The 18493-nt window shown below is 37.7% G+C and overlaps 1 protein-coding gene across 1 annotated transcript in view; it reads right to left on the bottom strand.

Moving 5' to 3' along the window:
- LOC145979573 (zinc finger SWIM domain-containing protein 5-like) overlaps positions 1–18493 on the bottom strand; it is a 223842-nt gene that overhangs the window by 36535 nt on the left and 168814 nt on the right. Inside the window, exon 3 of the mRNA XM_083112546.1 lies at positions 17634–17761. Coding sequence (XP_082968672.1) covers positions 17634–17761 — 128 coding nt within the window. The remainder of the gene's footprint in view (positions 1–17633; positions 17762–18493) is intronic.

Raw genomic sequence — 18493 nt, 5'->3', positions numbered from 1 at the left:
CCAAGAGGAAATCACAAAGCACACCATATAAATTGCCACTATTTTATTTCCTTCCTTGGTTTAGCTTTCTATTTCCTCTAATAATAGTTTTTCACATGTTAAATTTCTTGCTAACCTCAATAGTCGCCGGTCGGAGCATACTCTTGTAAGAACAGGTCACTGTTTTGCTGTCAGAAGCCAGTGATCTGACTGACGTACGGTATAAATTACTAAAGAAATCAGCTACGCGAATATTCAGTTTGCCTTACATTTTCATTTCTGTGACCAAATGCCTCAAAATAACAGGGGCTTTTGACAATAAAAATGTCACTGAAAACATTTCTTAGAAGTCACCCTCCCACCCCCCACAACCTAAAGCCTTTGTGGTGGCTCTAGCGCAGAGATAGTACGATTTTATACATACACGTTGAATAACAATCTAGTAATTAAATGGCTACCACAAAACTTAAATCCCTTGCTAATTAAAAGAACTGGCTTCGTTTGTCATGGTGGAATTTCTATAGATGGGCCCGTTCACAATATTCAATGAACCCGATGTGATGACGTCCCCACATGTACGTTGAATTATCCTTGGAAAGCTTTAATTAGAAAAAGGAAGGTTCTCGCCTTGTGGAAATTTGAGAGGTTTCCCATAATTTTTTTTTTTTTTTTTTTTTTATAAATGTATATTTGGTTGTAGCTTTGCTGCTATGCACCAGTTACATGTTTTACATTTTATAATTTTACAATTTCATAATTTTACAATTTTATAATTTTACAATTTCATAATTTTACCATTTCATAATTTTACCATTTCATAATTTTATAATATAATATTTTCTCTCACAATATAGTTTTTAAGTACATATATTATTTTCTTCGTTGGGTTCTTCAAAAGTGCTGACAAGGCGTATGCGCCATTATATCCTGCTTCTTTTAGATCTCTTAAGAAATAATCACGCGTAGTTACATTAAGGCGACATTCAAATATAATGTGATCAGGTGTTCCTTCAGTTGCACCACACTGACAGATTGGGGATTGAACAATCTTCCTAGTGTACAGGTCTTTAGGTGCTAGGGTGTAATTTAGCCGACATCTAAGAAGACTTGTTAAAGAGTTTCTTGAGAGATTAATGTCTTGATACCAAGGTTCTTTAGGTATAAGTGGTTGAATTGAATAATATTTTTTCCCATTAGTCTTCCCTGTAATTGTCCATTGTTTCTGCCAACTTTTCAACAATTCTGTTTTAGCATGCGACTCAAGCGCTTTTGCAGAAAATTTGATCCGAAGCGATCGGTCACTTGATTCTTCAGCTGCGTACTTGGCTAATGTGTCTGCTATGTGGTTCCCTTCTATGGATGTATGCCCAGGAGTCCAGACAAAAGAAATACTGTATCCTGAGTTGGTTAGTTTGTGATATAAAATTTTTATGTTAACAATGTACCAGTCTACATAGTAATCAGCTGTTATCGATCCCAGGGAGTGTAAGACTGACGCTGAATCAGTGGCGATCACTACCCTCTTGAGGTTTTTCTCCTGTATATACAACAATGCTTGACGAATAGCAAACGCTTCCGCCGTGAATATTGAAAATTCTGCTGGTAATGGGTAGATTTTGTATTCCATTAGATTATTGCAATATATTGCAGCTCCAGTGTTACCAGTTGCGAACTTTGATGCGTCTGTATATACTATGTAAAAATCTTCATGCACTACAGAGTGTACATATTCCATAAATATGTTATTCACTATACTTGGCATAGACGTTCGTGTGTCTTTATCTGGATATGGAGGAAAGTGAACGGGAAGTATTGTTGCTAATTTAAAATAGTCTGTCGTAAAGCACGGAGACGTTGAAAATCTAATAACTTTCGGTATGAAATCCTTAATCGACTTGTATGCTGTGAATAAGATTGGAAGATTTAATTTATATTTAGCTGTACGGTTTGATGACATTAAGGCTTGTAAAAGTGATAACTTTGGTATTATCGGACTGGATATGGAAGACATCTTTTTCATTAAGAATTTTCTCGCAAGATATTGCGCCCGTAGATGAAATGGTGGTTCTCCTATTTCAACAAACGTAGCCTGTTTCGGTGTTCCTTTCCATAGACCAAAGATTCTACATAAACTATGATATTGTATTGAAGATATTTTCCCAAATGCCCAATTTAGATTATTGTTCATCAAGAAAGAGCCATATTCTAATCTTGAGTTTAGCATTTGCTTGTGAACAATGTGGAGTAGTCTAGGATCTGCTCCCCACTTTTTCTTGACTGTGAGACATTTTATAATGTTAAACGCCTTAAGCGCCTTTTCTTCCATGTGTTCTACTTGGGCTTTCCATTTCAATTTATCATCCAACATAATGCCAAGAAATTTGTGTGTCCTAGTTTGTTTTATGTGTGATCCATTAATGTCTAACACAACTGGAGTTTGTAATCTTCTTCTATGGAACACAATTACAGATGATTTTTCTACGTTAATGTTTATGCCATTGTTACCACACCATGTGCATAATTCGTTTAAAGCCAGTTGTGTTTTCTCTATACCATCAGATAGATTCTTGCTGCTTTTGTATATAACAATATCATCTGCATATTGCAATAATCTAGCATACTTCAATACTTGTTTACCAAGATCATAAGTATACAAATTAAATAATGTTGGACTTAACACAGCACCTTGCGGAAGTCCTTGACTAGTTGTGCGAGCATTTGAAAGTTGATGACCGTAACGAACATAAATTTTTCTCTGTAGTAATAATCCAACTATACTTTTAATAAATTGCTTAGGAAGATTGAGATTTTTTAGTTTTTTAACAAGCAAATCTATAAGCACTGCATCATATGCACTAGAAAGATCCAGAAAAACAACTATACAAAATTCGCGACGAACAATTGACAACCATATGTCTAAAATAAGTGTAGTCAAAACATCTATTGTCCCCATTCCTCTTCTGAATCCCATTTGATATTTTGGTAATATATTGTTATATTCAATCCACCAAGTAATTCTATTAAGTATAAGATGTTCATAAATTTTTGATAAGCATGATGCTAGTGCTATTGGCCGATAATTTTTAGAACATCCTGGTGTTTTTCCTGGTTTAAGGATTGGAATTATAACAATTTCCTTCCATTGAAGGGGAACTTGTCCACTCTTCCATATCACGTTATACAGTTCTAATAATTTATCTATCCCCAGTTGCGGTAAGTTTTGTATACATTCATATGATATGCCATCCATTCCTGGTGACGACGAAGGTTTCCTTTCACTTATAACTTTTATTAGTTCTGCACTGGTATATGGACATTCCAATGTTGATGGTGTGAATTCATTCATTGAATTTAATATGGCATTAAAATCACAGTCGCTGGAGTCTGGTGTTAGGGTTTGATGAAATTCTGTTATCCATTGACTGCTTATGTCGCCTCCATGATATCTACTAATATTATTGGCATTAGACATTCTGTTAATAACTTTCCACGTTGTGGTTAAGGATGATTCATTTGTTAATGAGGAACAAAACTTTTTCCAAAACTCTGCCTTAATTTGTCTTAAGTACCTTTGAGTTTTGGCTGCTGTTTCTTTGTACTTCAAGAAGTGGTTCATTGTTGGGTTTTCTTTATATTTGACGAATGCACTTTGTCTAGCGTTTATCAATTTCTGGCAGTTTGTCGTCCACCACGGAGCAATCTTTCTTTTCGAGTCACGTTGACGGGGAATTGTAGATCTGTTCAAAGTCTCTTTAATTAGTGATGTATAGTTTTCGTAATCTTTCCCTAAATTTTGTTGTTGGTAATTTTCAGTAGAGAGATTGATTTGCCTTGAAAATTCGTTCCAGTTAATATTTTTAGAATAGTATGAACGTGTTGGTCTTTCCGGAAGATTACTAGATATAAGTGTTGTATCTATATTTGAATCAAATGTTATCAAAATTGGAAGATGATTACTATTATATGGATTTTGCAGAACTCTCCAGTTAATATCTGCAACTATATTCTCTGTCACGAGTGTTATGTCAGGGGCACTAGGATTTTCATTTGGTCTCGAGATATATGTGGGAGTGCCATCGTTTAGTATTGTTACATTTGACTCTTGAATATATCTGCACAGAGATTTCCCTGACATATCTGAACCATAACAACCCCACAATGGATGATGTGCGTTAATATCCCCTCCGATTATAATAGAAGTATTTGCCGGAAGTTGTTGGAAGAGATTACACCAGAACGAATACAGTAATTTAGACGAAGGTGGATTATATATTGTAACAAATGTAGTACTATCTATTGTTACTCCAACTATTTGAATATTATCAGGCATATTCCTTAAATGTATTACTTCATACCTATAATTATTTTTAATCCCTATGGCCACTCCACCATATCCGTCATCTCTGTCGTGTCTTATCCAGTGGTATCCATAGGCTTTAATTTTTGATTCGGGTTTCAACCACGTTTCTTGAATTAATATAATGTCTGCTGGGTAAAAGTGAATAATGTTTTCTAGACTGTGTATATTTGGAATTATGCTTCTAATATTCCATTGTATAATTCTCTTTATCCTGCCTGGCATTCTGAGTGATGAATTAGATAATTTATTATACTTGATGCTACAACAGACCAATCCTGTTTCATGTTATGTGATGACGAGGTATTGGCGAAGTTGCATATTCCTGCTAGATACTTAGAAAAATTTGTTAAAAAAGGGTCATTCATTGATGATCCACAATCTGAACTCGCTTGCATTTTCTGCGATAGTGGAAGTAATTTGTCTTTTTGATCTAAAGCCGAGTTCATTGAACCACTCTGCTGCTTTTCTTTCCAATGTGGTTTTGTTTTGTCAATTGTCGCTGGTTTCTGTCTTTCTTTTTGTTCTCGATTTTGAGATGTTTCTGATGATTTTGGACGTTTTCCCTGAGATAACTTTGTTGTTTCCTGGTTACGATCCACTTGTTGAGCGTAATTAAAAGCTCTTTTGTTAGGCAGTTGGTGATGAAGCGTTTGGTATTGGATTTCTTGTTTATAAGTATTTGCATTATTATTATATTGGGTCTGTGTTGTTTCCTTGCATGTTGATGCGTAGGACATGTTGTATATTCTGTTCTCACTCGGTACTACTGATGCAGTATTTAAAGTAGCTTTTGGGTATTTTTTCACAGCTTCATGATAAGATAGGCCCTCAAGCGCCATAGTCTTCACTATATCCTTTTGTCGCTGTTTTTCTGGACAGTCCTTGTCTGTTGCCCAGTGTTCTTGTGAACAGTGAATGCATATGGCATTATTATTACAGCTTGAGAATTCATGATTTTGCCCACAACGTTTACACTTCAATTTACTCTTACAGTTAGATTTGAAATGCCCATAATAGTAGCAGTTTGTGCATTGCTTTACCATGGGAATGTAATGCTCTACATCAATCTTCGAATAATATAAAGTTACATATGCTGGTAAGGTTTGGGCATCAAATGTCAATATTATTGATCTCGTTGGCTCAGCAATTCGACTTCCATTTTCGTCAATTTTGTATTTCATTATTCGTCTCACTTTGAGTACGTTGAAAACATTAGGTTTTATGTTTTCTAATAATTCATCATCTGTAAATGAGGTATCTATTCCCCTAATTACACCCATTCTCCTCACTTTATGTGCTGGCACATAAGCAAACCAGTTATTGTTCATTAGAACTGGATGAGAGAGAAAGTTGTTAGCATTTTTCGCAGATCTAAATTCCAATTTCGCCAGATTTTTCCCCATGGTCTCAATTGTCTTTAGACCTTCGATTTTGGTTTCATGAAGTTTTTTCCCTAATTTTAGTATATGTAGCTGACCAATATTTCTTCTATTTGTTCCATTAATTTCATTTACACTTCTTACAAATACATCATAAGGCCCCAATTGGGTATTTTTGTATGTAATTGTTTCATGATCTTTAGATATTTTAACTTGATGCGTATTTACTGTATCCTGTGACAGGTTTTCCTGAGAGACATCACCTTTGTCTTGACTAGCTACGCTAGCAGGAACCCAAACTTCCATACATTCCGAAGTGTCTGTGTCACTTACTTGGGTATTCATTTTGTTTAATGGCGTCGAGCCATATTAAACACTTATATCATATTAATCACTTTATCTTCATTTAATCTATCAATTTACTTCGTTCACACAATTATTATATTATATATTACTCTCAGTTTATACGAATATAATCCTAACTTAAATCACAAAGCACAAGAAACACTAGTAGATTCTCTATCCACACGAAACGTAGTTCCTCTCAACACTCTAAATTACACTTTTTTTCTTTTTTCGTTTCCCATAATCAAAAACGAACATCGATCGCAGAGAGTAGCCCATTGACTCACCTGTATGTGCTCACCCTGCAGAAAGACCGAGCGAATCGTTCTGCTAAATCGATGATTCAGAACGATTCGATTTTCCCCATCACCAATCCTCATGATTCATACGCATTTGCCCGGCGCCGGATAAGCCAAGAAGTCCCAGATCTCGCTGCATTGTAATTTGAATTTCAAACTCCAAGCTCGCTGCAACTCGTTACTCCTCCGTGCCACATGCAGCTTTCTGCAGGCTTCCAATACAGATCAGTAGAGAGAGAGGGAAGCGCAAGTCGCAGCCGTCGAGTGCCCGAACGTTGTGACTGATGCAATGCTCTGCTGTTGACATGTTTCATCAACAAGCTGCTTCGCAACTGTTAGCTCCGCGCTATCTCCGAAACTGTGAAAATGACGTGAAATGAAACGAACGAGGCACAATACCCGTGACCCAGGACCGCAAAGATGCAAGAACGCCATACGCCATACAAAACTTTATAACAACAGAGGATAAATGGCTGAATTGTTTCTCTTTCCTTTTCCTTTTTTTTTACTATCTCCCTCTCCTTCTTTTCATTCTTCCTCCCTTGAAGCAGAGAGAGAGAGAGAGAGAGAGAGAGAGAGAGAGAGAGAGAGAGAGAGAGAGAGAGAACAAAAGGCTCACTTTCTATCATTCTCTCCCATTTTTCGACAATGAAAATTTACAATACGATTATGCGACTCAATAAAATCACGAATCTATTTGGGCAATATATCCCAGTCAAATTGGACCTTGAAATGGTTAATTTCAAGCAGGAAATGTACTGTTCTATCGGGTAACAAAATGCATTAAGAGCTTGGTTCCGATGACGTATCGCGTATGGATATTTATTTGTGTATGTTCTTCCATCCTTATTGGTGAGCAAGGCAAAAACAATATAAAAATAAAGTTCAAAACAGACAACCAGTGACGGCGATTGCGTTCCAAAACTGTGGGGCAAGGTGCCAAAACTAAGAGGGGAGGCGGGCAAGGATCTTTTCTTTGGTACGTAAGGTTTGGCATAGTGCGGGGGCAAAAGTGGAAAGAGGGGGGGGGGGTACGCCCCACCTAATCGCAGCCACTGCAAGTAACTAATGCTGTCCGTTACTTCCTTTGGGATAGCAAGTCACTAAGTGTGCACTACAGCACTTTACTGACGATTCAACGCAGGTTGAGTTTCCTCATTCTCGGATAATAATGTAATGGCTGACACGAAGGAGAGAAAAAACAAATATCAATGCCTTATGCACTCTTAAAGCCTACAATTACACATCATAACATACACTTCGCGTGTTTTAGAAACATCGATAAATAATCTTTCCGCGTCCATCAACATTACTTTGGAACAATGGCGGCGACATGTGTCCTAAATGTATTTACTTATCTTGGTATCACTCACGATTAGTTGATAAGACTGTTTGGTCACTTCCTGGGAAGGCGTTTATTGGTCGGCAAAAAAAAGCCACTTTCGTCACACACGCATCAAGGATAGCTCGATGTTTCACTCGAAAGTTCTTCTCGCTCTAGTCACTAGATGTTTCATATATGTACCCGAGGATAACATTTTTTCTCATACAATATTGTGCAATGCAGCTAAATTATATAGTATCAAACTGCTTTATTGTAATTATTTGATATTTGTTGTGAAAAGGTAACGTGATTTGGAACGTGCCATCTCGTGGACGTGAAAAATGTCATGTCTCTCACGTCACATAAGTATTTTTACTTGGTGCTCGTACAATGGGATTCACCAAGTATTGCTCGGCAAATTGTCCACGACTATTTTCATTAACTTTTATCTTGCATCCTACGTGTTTTTAAGGAACAGATTTATATGTATGCTGGTTCAGAGGTTGTCAGCAGCTTGTTTGGTGTTTTGTTCCAATTCTTGAAGCCTTCAATGCTTAAAACAAAGAAAATAAACATATAGACAGTTTGCTTGGTAATGCTTATGCATCCCACTATGAGAGGAAAAAAATGAAACTTCCAGTGAAATTGCCCCAGATGTACATACAACCAACACATCTATAACTGCGTCCAAAGCGTCCAGCAGTTATGAAAATGTTCAGTAGCGCAGCCTCAGATGGAATCGCTACTCAACCGTTGAAATACAGTAGTTGCGGCTGCCACTCATTTCGGTTATCTACGTACATGCAACTGTGCTGGAACAGTTGACCAGCCAACGGACATACGGGATCTCATTGGAAGCGTTCAATTCCCAACTGTTCGATTTGAATCCCTCACTCAACTCGGTTCGATACATAATACCGTTCTGGATACAGCAATCTGAATCGTGCAGCATGATCTTTGCCTATGTATAGGATGTTACTTCATTGTAATTAATTTCAACATTGGTATATAAAGAAATTTGTCAGTAGGCTAAGCTAACTACTAAGTTTTTATCTGCCTGTACAAAATGTTAACTAGTATTTACCTTGCCAAACTTCGTTTTGAGATCGTCGGTGGTAACTAATGCTTAGTTTCGTAGCCTTCACTCCGAAATAACTCGATTTTAGAGTAAGTAACTTCGTGATACTGAATCAACCCTTACACATCTGAATTCCACCGGGCATCGAATTCGAGACTGCCCTCACCAAACAGCGAACGCTAATCCTAATCTATGTCACCTACACATGCCTTCATAAATCTATCATGATATAACTAAGTTTGAATAGAGATAAAAGTTACATACGCACTGACATCTGCCATATTTTGCCTCATTAAATCCCCGTTAAATAATGCCTGACAGCCTGGTTCGATTACAAGTAATCAACGTCACTTATGGCTCATTTCAGGTGCAAGAGAAGCCAATCACGTGATCTCGAACCATGACAAGTTTTATATCACATACGTAACGCGTTATCTGACCAATATAATGTTACATCGATCCATCATTACACTAGGGAACCACATTAAAACAAGCAATTTTGTCCGGTCGCCATATTGATGACGTCACTGTGTGCTCCCACTGTTAACATTGTGAAGTTGGCTGAAAGTTCCAGTGGCAACATGGCAGTGGTTCGTATCATCTCACAGACAGTTGGAAAAGGCATGTAGATAGTAAGGATGGTGTATTAAATATTACTTTTCATTAAATACTGCAGACGACACCAGTATTTTTTTATCTGTATCTGTTCTTTCTTATTAGTTTTCTGTAAATATTGAGCAATGAGATTTTCATACCTCTTTTTGTCTGACCTATATTCGTGTTTTATTCTATATATAGGTCATCATGCTTTGGTGTACATCTGTTGCTATTGAAATTAAATGTTCCTTGTCAGTTCAATTCAATATGAAGTAATTTTTAATTGTACGAGTACAGTGCTGTTCTGCTGTGTCTTGACCCACACGCTGCTGTCAATGTAGAGAGGGGGAGGGACACGCAAACACAAGACATTGCCTTAGTAAAGTATATTTAACCCAAAACTAATCGCTTATCATAGTTATTATAATACAGAAACTCTCCCCCGGCGGGATAAATTAAGTGCGAAATTTTTTAGTACAATATCGTTCGTAGGGGTAAATCCCTATCGTTCCCCTGGGATTACGCACCATGGACAGGAGAAAATGTCAAACTGCGGAAAAGATAATATCTGAAATACCCACAAACGTCACCAAGAACATAATAATGGAGTGAAAGTATTCCAACTGTATAGAATACGCAATTGTTCGAGGTTACTCTTCGGAATGTTAATTTTTATACTTAGATGCGATTTAGTGTAGCTAAAATTGGTATTGAGTTGCATTTCAAGATGTTATGTGCATGTTACATTGAGGTTCTTTTAGAAGACCGTTCTTTATTTAACGCACCATAAATTACGTACAGTCACAGACAATACAAATGGGACACCTACATCCTGATATACCGACTTTCTGCAATGCGTCACGTGTGTTGCCTAACTCTAAGGCGATAGCAGAACTTACTATTGAGCAGTTGTTATTTAAGTTTGCTCATCGCCGTATAGTTAGGCAACACACATTGCAGCGAAGCGATTATTTCAGGATGTAAGTGTCCCATTTTTATTGACGATGACTGTACGTGTGTAAATATGTAAATTTAATTTCGATGCACGTTAAGTAACATCAGCAATATTTAATCTAATAAGAGATCACAAAGTAAAATTTATTAGGTAGATAAAATGCAATTAGTGGTTACACGGCTTCTCAACACTACTTGAGTCAGCCTACTCAAAAACTGGGCGTCAACCAGTACATATGGAGAGCACAGAAGTTACGAAACAGATGTGGTGAACTAGTTATTGTTTGTTTTGATATGCTGGTAACACTGCGGCGGGAAGGAAGGAAAACTGACCATATGATTCCCTCACGAATTCGTGACAACTGTGCTCTTGGCCTGAATACGTATTACTTCCTTCCTGCACAAATGAACTTCGCATTCCACTGATGAGACTGTGTAGCTTGCTATACACAATCCTTGTTTACAGTTTGCTTGAAAGTGCAGGTGAGAAATCGTGGGTTGCAATACTGACCTGCCTCTTTCTCAAGAATGCTTACATATGCATTTCTCATTTCCTTCTCCTTCCACAGTAACTATCCAAGATTGCAAAGGCTAAACTGTGTTATGAAAGTAAGCATAGAGATTTTACAGTGATGCACACACAAGTTTTAAATCTCGCAGCTCACAGATGTATGAACATAGGACATGAACGAAATGAATAAATGTTGAAGAATCAATTCTGACGATGCAAGACTAAATATCTACAGCCACATTACTGAAAGTGAGCTCGTTTTCTTTGCCCATATGAAACGCATGGGATTCCACAAATATTCTTTGATCCTCGTTGGAATCTAACTTTTGTGGTAATAATAGACAAAGTTCCACGCATGCGTACATAGCTGGCAACACTTCGGCACTAAGATCTGAAACAAAAAAAAAATGTTCAAAAGATGTGCAGTTGTTTCACCACAGACATGTAGTTGTCAGACAAAAAAGTGCAATATTTATTTAAATAGAGACTGAAAATTTCCGGAACAGCACAAGCCATATGATACAATATCAGAGTAGTTTCAGTCGTTTTCATGCCTCTTTCAGACCCTTTTCCTTTAAATGTTCGCTTACTCAGATGGAAATACTATCTATCTGTTACAGTGACAGGAATGTCTCTCCCCAGTTGACGTGCCCCAACAAGAAATATATAATAAATGGTATTTTAGCACAAACAATGGATTCACGGATGCGAAACAAATGACGAATAGGAAATATCAAGGTATTCAATTATGTTAAAATGTTTTGTTTCCAAACATTGTCATACTCAAATATGTCCACGTTAATTTTTCATAGTATGAGATAGTCTGTGAAGTGACTTAATTATTTTTTGTTCAATCTTATTGTGTCTGTGTGGCTTCTAAGAAGATAAATAAAACTTCTTATGTTCAGTTCGGCGTATTAATCATTATTCATATGCAGTATCAGGTTTGACAAATGGCTTCAAATTTTTAACAAAAAATGAATTTATAGACTTATCTGGTGCCGCAGGGTGCGCTGCATAAATATTCTCATGCAAGCTGTTCATCACCATGTTTATTTAGTGTTTTTTACGCAATGAGAGATTCAAGAACTTAAACAAAACATTAACGAAGCAGTTGAACCTCTGCACCAGCGTCATTCTGCATACATTCTTCAAAAACGCGTAGGATATAATTTAATAAAACTAGTGGGCAATTTGCTTGGTAACATTTTTTCATCCCACTTGCTTTGCAATTTGTTCACTACAATTTTCGTGAATTTTCCCCTTGCATCTTACGTGTTTTTATGCAATGGACTCTTACGTCCTATGGTGCAGAGATTGTCAGCAGATTGTTTGGCTTAGTTCCAGTTCTTGAATTTCGCATTGGCTAAAACAAAGATAAAAACAATTTACTTGGTAATAGTTATGCGTCCTTGCCAAAGTCCTTTAAGTACATTTGGAGTACAGTGGGATCCATAAGCATTACCAAGCAAATTGTCGATCACCCCGTTTACTCCCTCCCTTTATCTTATTTCTCTTTTTTTAATGAGAGTTTCAAGAACTGGCACAACACACCAAACAATCTGCTTACAACCTCTGAACCAGTTTACGTAAAAATACAGTTCTTAAAAATACGTAGGATGAAGATAAAAACCAACGAAAATAGTCATGGACAATTTGTTGAGCAATACTTATGGATCCCACTGTACACACTACACGCAGCACGGGGTTGTGGTGTCGGGTGATAACAATGAAACGAATTTGACAAGTTCTACATCCTTCCTCCCCCTACATCGTGGGGAATTTGGCACAGTATAGCAATTTATCAATCATTTCGCAGACAACGTTGTCGGTTTCGAAATTACCCACATACATAACGGACCTGAAAACGGCTTTCGAGAAGTGTGTCAACTTGACCTACATTTAATGGCTCTGAGACATCGATCAAGCAATTAACAACCAAAAGGACTTCCTGTAAATTGCCACGTCTCGCTCGCCTCTCAAATCGTTCCGCTTTGTCTCTTCGACGACTTCGAGACGCCCCGCAGTATCGATCATCGAAACTGCACAGTGTATAATGTGTACCTGTCCTTCTTGTTGGAAGCCTGGGAAGGTTTGTTTGCTGGTATTGCTAATTTAAGTGTTGTACGAGGGAAATCGGAAAAGGGGAATGAGCACGTTTTCAAAACCATTTCTCATTTATTTATGGAAGGCCCAGCGGAAATCGATACGCTCAGCAAACAGCTCTTGCTGCTGGAGAGTCTAGGAGAAAAGATAAGTCTTTGGAATAACGCAGACAGCCTTCATGTACCTACCATATACGGCTGACTTACTTTAGCAAGCAAGACTTTACACTAGTAATCCACTAAAATCAGTGTCATAACTCGACCGAGGATTTATTTATGTGCACTAAAAAATAGCAAAATATGGTATTAAAACGTTAAAAGATGCACTACTATATGCAAAATAAAAAGGATTGTCAGATTTGGTTTTCTTCGCTTTTCTGCAACTTTTGGCTAATCGCTAAGATCAGGATTAGTGACGATCGGCGGCGATTGGGTTGCAAAGCGGGGGGATGTACTAAAACTAGGGGGAGGTGGCAACGACAGTTACTTTCCTTTGGCAGATAAGGTTTAGCTTAGTGCGGGGGAAAAAGTGGGGGGGAGGGCAACAGCCCCTACACCTCGCTAATCTGGTGACGATATGATGAAATTGATGAATGGACACTCACAAAGAACACCCATGCCCAGGTCGGGATTCGAACCCGGGACACATGCAAATATTACATACAAAATGCATATTTAACCATAAATTAAAGAGGACTGTCCCTAACAAAATATTCTTGTCTCCTGCAATGCTTTGTCTACCTATTAACTTTTTCCAGAGTAAATCAACTTTGACATAGTACTTGGATTCGAGGGACACTTTTCCTTAGTCATCTTAGAGCTCAAGGGGGAAAATCAAGGGACTAAGTAACGATCAACAAAGATTTTATTTTAAAATGGCAAGTTCTAGCTGTTTGTCAAAGCGCATGAGAAAACTATTTTTGAAATATGCCTTTTCAGTAAAAAAAAAACAAAAAAAAAAAACACCCACCTGCATATTAAATCCTCAGTCTAGTCATAACTTATGGATGAAATAACATACAACATACATTAGCACGAAAGGCAAAATAACCAGTGTTAATCATAATAGCAACGTGTAGAAATCAAATAAATCTGCCAGTTCAAATTATCCCATCCGAATTAAGAATTAAGCACACTTGAATCTGAAAAGTAGACTAAACCAGAAAAGTGGAATATGGAATTTAATTTTCTAATATCGCTGTCCCGCGTCAAACGTTCTTCTAAATGGAAATATCAGAAACCTTTCAACTACAGACACAAGTCTTTCCGCTTTAATTATTAGTATGTGTTTAATTATAGTTTAAAATCGTATTCAAAGTAAAAGTAAAGGGAATGTTTTGGCGGACTACACAGTCAGGTAGAGTTGCGAAAATGCAGGGTTATCATAACTAGAATTAACTACCGTTTCTTTCCCACAAAACACGTAGAAGTTCCAGTAGACTGTGTTTGAAATATGAAGATCTTTGCCGGGCGTTCGAAAATTCGTCGGGGTTCGCTTTAGCTTAATCAAGCTGATTACTATGACGTCATTGGTTTGTGTTGAAAATGCTTCATACAGAGTCTCAAACCATGAACGAAGAATGCACCACAGTTTCGCCTTCTGAGTAGTTCCAGGGAAGTAGGAAATTGTGTGGTACAAAAAGAGAAGCTCAATGTTAGTACATTTACTTTCCTGGAAAGCAAGATTTGTATCAAACTTTTTTGTGTGTGCGCGCTCTTCAGCCTGCAGGCTGAAGAAGAAGCAGCAGCAGCAGACGATTCAGTTCCAGGGTGTTCTTTATAAGAGCTCCCTGCTGGGGTTGCGTGTTCACGATCAAGTTTCCCACACTCGGACAGGGAAACTATCGTTCTGTGACCACGCCTTTTCGTTTACTGGCGTCCTCGCTGCCGCATACACTGATTTACCCGTGACGTCATGGGAAGTGCAATGTCCCTTCCATCATTTCAGCCTCCAGCTTCGCACGCAATGATACAACGGGAGAAACCTAAATCGAGACCTACGGCAGGGCTGTCTTCAAAGTGATGGCTGAAAGCAAATGTTCTATGTCTTTCTTAGATAATGATTTTGTTCCTTGCCTTGGCGCAAATCAATAAATGTGTCCTACCTTGTCCAAGCCTACAATCTAATGAGAACCTTCTCAACAATTTTTCTTCTGGAGCAGTCAGTCTTCCAGTACTTCCGGTTGTTTACTTTCAGTTTGCTTGGTTACACGGCCGTAAAATCTTAGAAGTCCGTAAGAATATGATGTTAGTTTCGGTTTCCCTTTTTCTTTGTTTTTAACGTATTACCGTATTTCAGAACAGATGAGACACTCTTTTCCCCACATCTCTCGTACTCTCAACAATGGTTTATTTTACTTCGCTTTTCTGCCACTTTTGGCTAATCGCTAATATGAAATTGCGAGATGATGAAGGAACACTCACAGAGAACACCCATGCCGGGATTCGAACGTGGGACCCCTGGCGTCGTAGCGCGATGTGGTAACTACTCGGAAGTGGTTCCGTGTTTTAAAAAAGTGAGGAATTTCCTTCACTCTGTTTTATGCAATGAGAACGTAACTAAACACCAAACAAGTTACTGACAATCTGTGCACCACCTATTCCTTCAAAACACTTAGGATTTTAGAGAAAAGTTAATGAAAATAATCATGGACAATTTGCCAAGCAAATACTTGTGCATCCCACTGTACATCTGAACGAGTAGTTTGCCATTCTAGCTGCTAAAACAATTTTCAAAGATCTCAAAGGAGAGACGTGACCACACACGCAAAAACGTTCTCGAGATCAGTGAAGTGACAACTACACTTATGAGGAGGAACGGCTCTCAAAAAAGCCATGTTGAAGTAGACTGAAGCTTGGAAACTTTTGAGAATTCACAGAGAACGAGCCCGTGACCGTTATCCGAGCGCTATGGTTGCCGCTCCTAACAATCACTTATCTGGAATTACATGAAATGTTACTATGGGAAATAAAATCAGCCTTCGTGACAACACACGGCTGACAGAATCACGCGATATGATGCCTGCAAGATTTTTCACAGGTTGACTCTCTACACACGCATACCCCCGGTTCCTTGTTCGCAAGATCTGGGCTTTTGATGCTATTGTGGCACACTATTGTACATGGCCACTATTAAGACTTTTATGTCTGTTGTTCTTACGGCTCAAATTTATAAACTCATAAGAAACCGAGCTTGGATTTCAAAGATGAACTGTATCTAAACATCTACAACACAATGTCAGAACCAACCTCAACAAGAAACAAGAAGTAAATCTTCGATTGATACTCAATGCAGGAAACTTTAGCTTAGGTTGATGACTATAGTGGATGAAAATTATCATGACAACAGTATCATAATTCCTAACAGAGCACAAACAGGAAATCGCACAATATATCTCGTTATTATACCCTTCAGCCTTGTATCGTAGAGCTAGCGCCACGAATTTGCCACTTACTTAACGTCAACTGGTACATCTTTCCCTGCCTTTAATCCAACACAATTCACCTTATAATACGCAACCTCGACTAGTTTTTTGAATGGATGTACTAACTCTTCAGTGTAAATTGATTAGCATACTTTAACAAGGTAAAGATGTTCAAACACACTACTCCAAACGAACTGTTAACGATGGCATCCATAATAATGACACCATACTGGTTTAAAAGGCAGGTTTGAATTTAATACTCTACGTTGTGGTAGATCTGTTTCCTCAAGTTTGAACTTTGGTTCTATATATCGTCCAGAAAGGGGAAACACAAACTATATTTTATATAAATATGACAAACTTACGGTTAGCTGCTAATGGATAAATTGATATTGGTTATAGTTTTCTAATGAATGTATCCGATTTTTAGACCTCTGAATAACTAAGGATGGTTTGAAAATTGGAGGAAAGAGATTAACACACACGCGTCAAAGCACAATTTCAATTCTGTGCTCTTATTATCACAGATACAGATTTGGTACAGTTGGATCCACGAGTATTACCGTGCAAATTGTCCATCACCATGTCCGTGCACTTTATTTGACCCAATAAGAGCTTCAAGAATTATAGGACGACTCAAAACAAGCTGTTGACAACTTCTGCACCAGCATACATAAAAATCCATCGCTTACAAACATCTTGGGTGCAAGACAAAAAATTAATGAAACTAGTCATGGACAATTTGCACGGTAATACTTATGGATCCCACTGTACATTATCACAGATACAGATTTGGTGCAATGTGCATATGAGATCAATACAGTTTGCATGGTTTTGGAAACTTCCATAAGTTCCGTAAGAAACATACTCTTGTATTGTGTGGCACAAAGGTGATGTAGCAAACCGTAAGTAAATCGACCTGACTAGCAAGCAGTGCTAGAGAATGCGAGTATTTACCATTTCTGCTTTCATTCAAATTCATGCAAATCCAGAGAAATGTATCACCTCCTTATGTATAAACCAGCGATCCCTGACTCTTCTGGAGTTCTCTCATCCATACAATAGTCTACACCATGACGAAGAATGTTCGAACCTTTCTGGACTGGCTAAATAATCATCATGGAATTTTGAAATTCCAAGCGGTGAAAACCTAAGCAAGGAATCTTAATTCATACCTTCCACAATACAAACCACATAGATAAGAAGAAAACTATCAATGCACACATTCTTCAACGTGGATACTACTACTACTTGAAGAGAATACAAACAGAACTTACCAGAAATGGGAACCCTGAGTCGGACATTCTCAGCGTTTCGTATCCTATACAACGAAAGCGCCACGACGTGTTGGCACCAAAAGATATCCTTTGTATCACAGCTGCATGTGACAGATGTGATCTTACATCTGAAAAAAATAAAACCGGAAAGTCAGTGTACAAGGGGAAAATAAAGCATAACCAAAATTTCAATCCGCAGTTCAACACATAAGTATGACTTCCATATGCTGAATGATTTTACCAGCTGTATGGGGAATGAGGAAAGCATTTGAAGGTTTGGAAATAAGTGTACATTTAGTGCTTGAAGTTTGTACAAAACGAGTCTGTCCTTTTTAAGACGCAATGCTGTTCACAAGTTCGCGTAAAGATGAAGAAACTGTGGGAATACTACGGCAATTCAAATTAACCTTCCTTTTTCAGGGAAATGATATTCATTACGTCAAAAAAGTTGCATACATGTAAACTAGGGAATACTAAGGCAACACAATTGAACTTGAGCAACCTAGTCACACAACACGAGTGACAGAAAAAAAAGTGTTTTGCTAAAGAGACATACTAAGTATATATTCATTGCGCCTCTTTAATATGTGCATTTAGATATGTAGCGAATTTAAACGATGTACATCAGATGCATGTATAATGAAGAAATTAGATTCCTGCAACTGGAAGTTGGACTAACAAACGTATCTTGTTTCAAGTATACATGTTACAAGTGGCAACATGATTGTACAGTAGGATGCACAAGTATTGCTTAGCAAATTGTCCACGACTACTTTAATTATTTTTTCTCTTGCATCAGAAATGTTTTTCAGAAATGTATTTACATGTATGCTAGTGAGGCTTGTTTCAATTCCCATCAA

The sequence above is a fragment of the Lepisma saccharinum genome, chromosome 26 (assembly GCF_977018435.1).
Source record: "Lepisma saccharinum chromosome 26, izLepSacc3.1, whole genome shotgun sequence".
NCBI classification, from domain to species: Eukaryota; Metazoa; Arthropoda; class Insecta; order Zygentoma; family Lepismatidae; genus Lepisma; species Lepisma saccharinum.
Note: the sequence above shows the minus strand (reverse complement) of the source record. Positions and strands in the feature narration are given on the sequence as shown.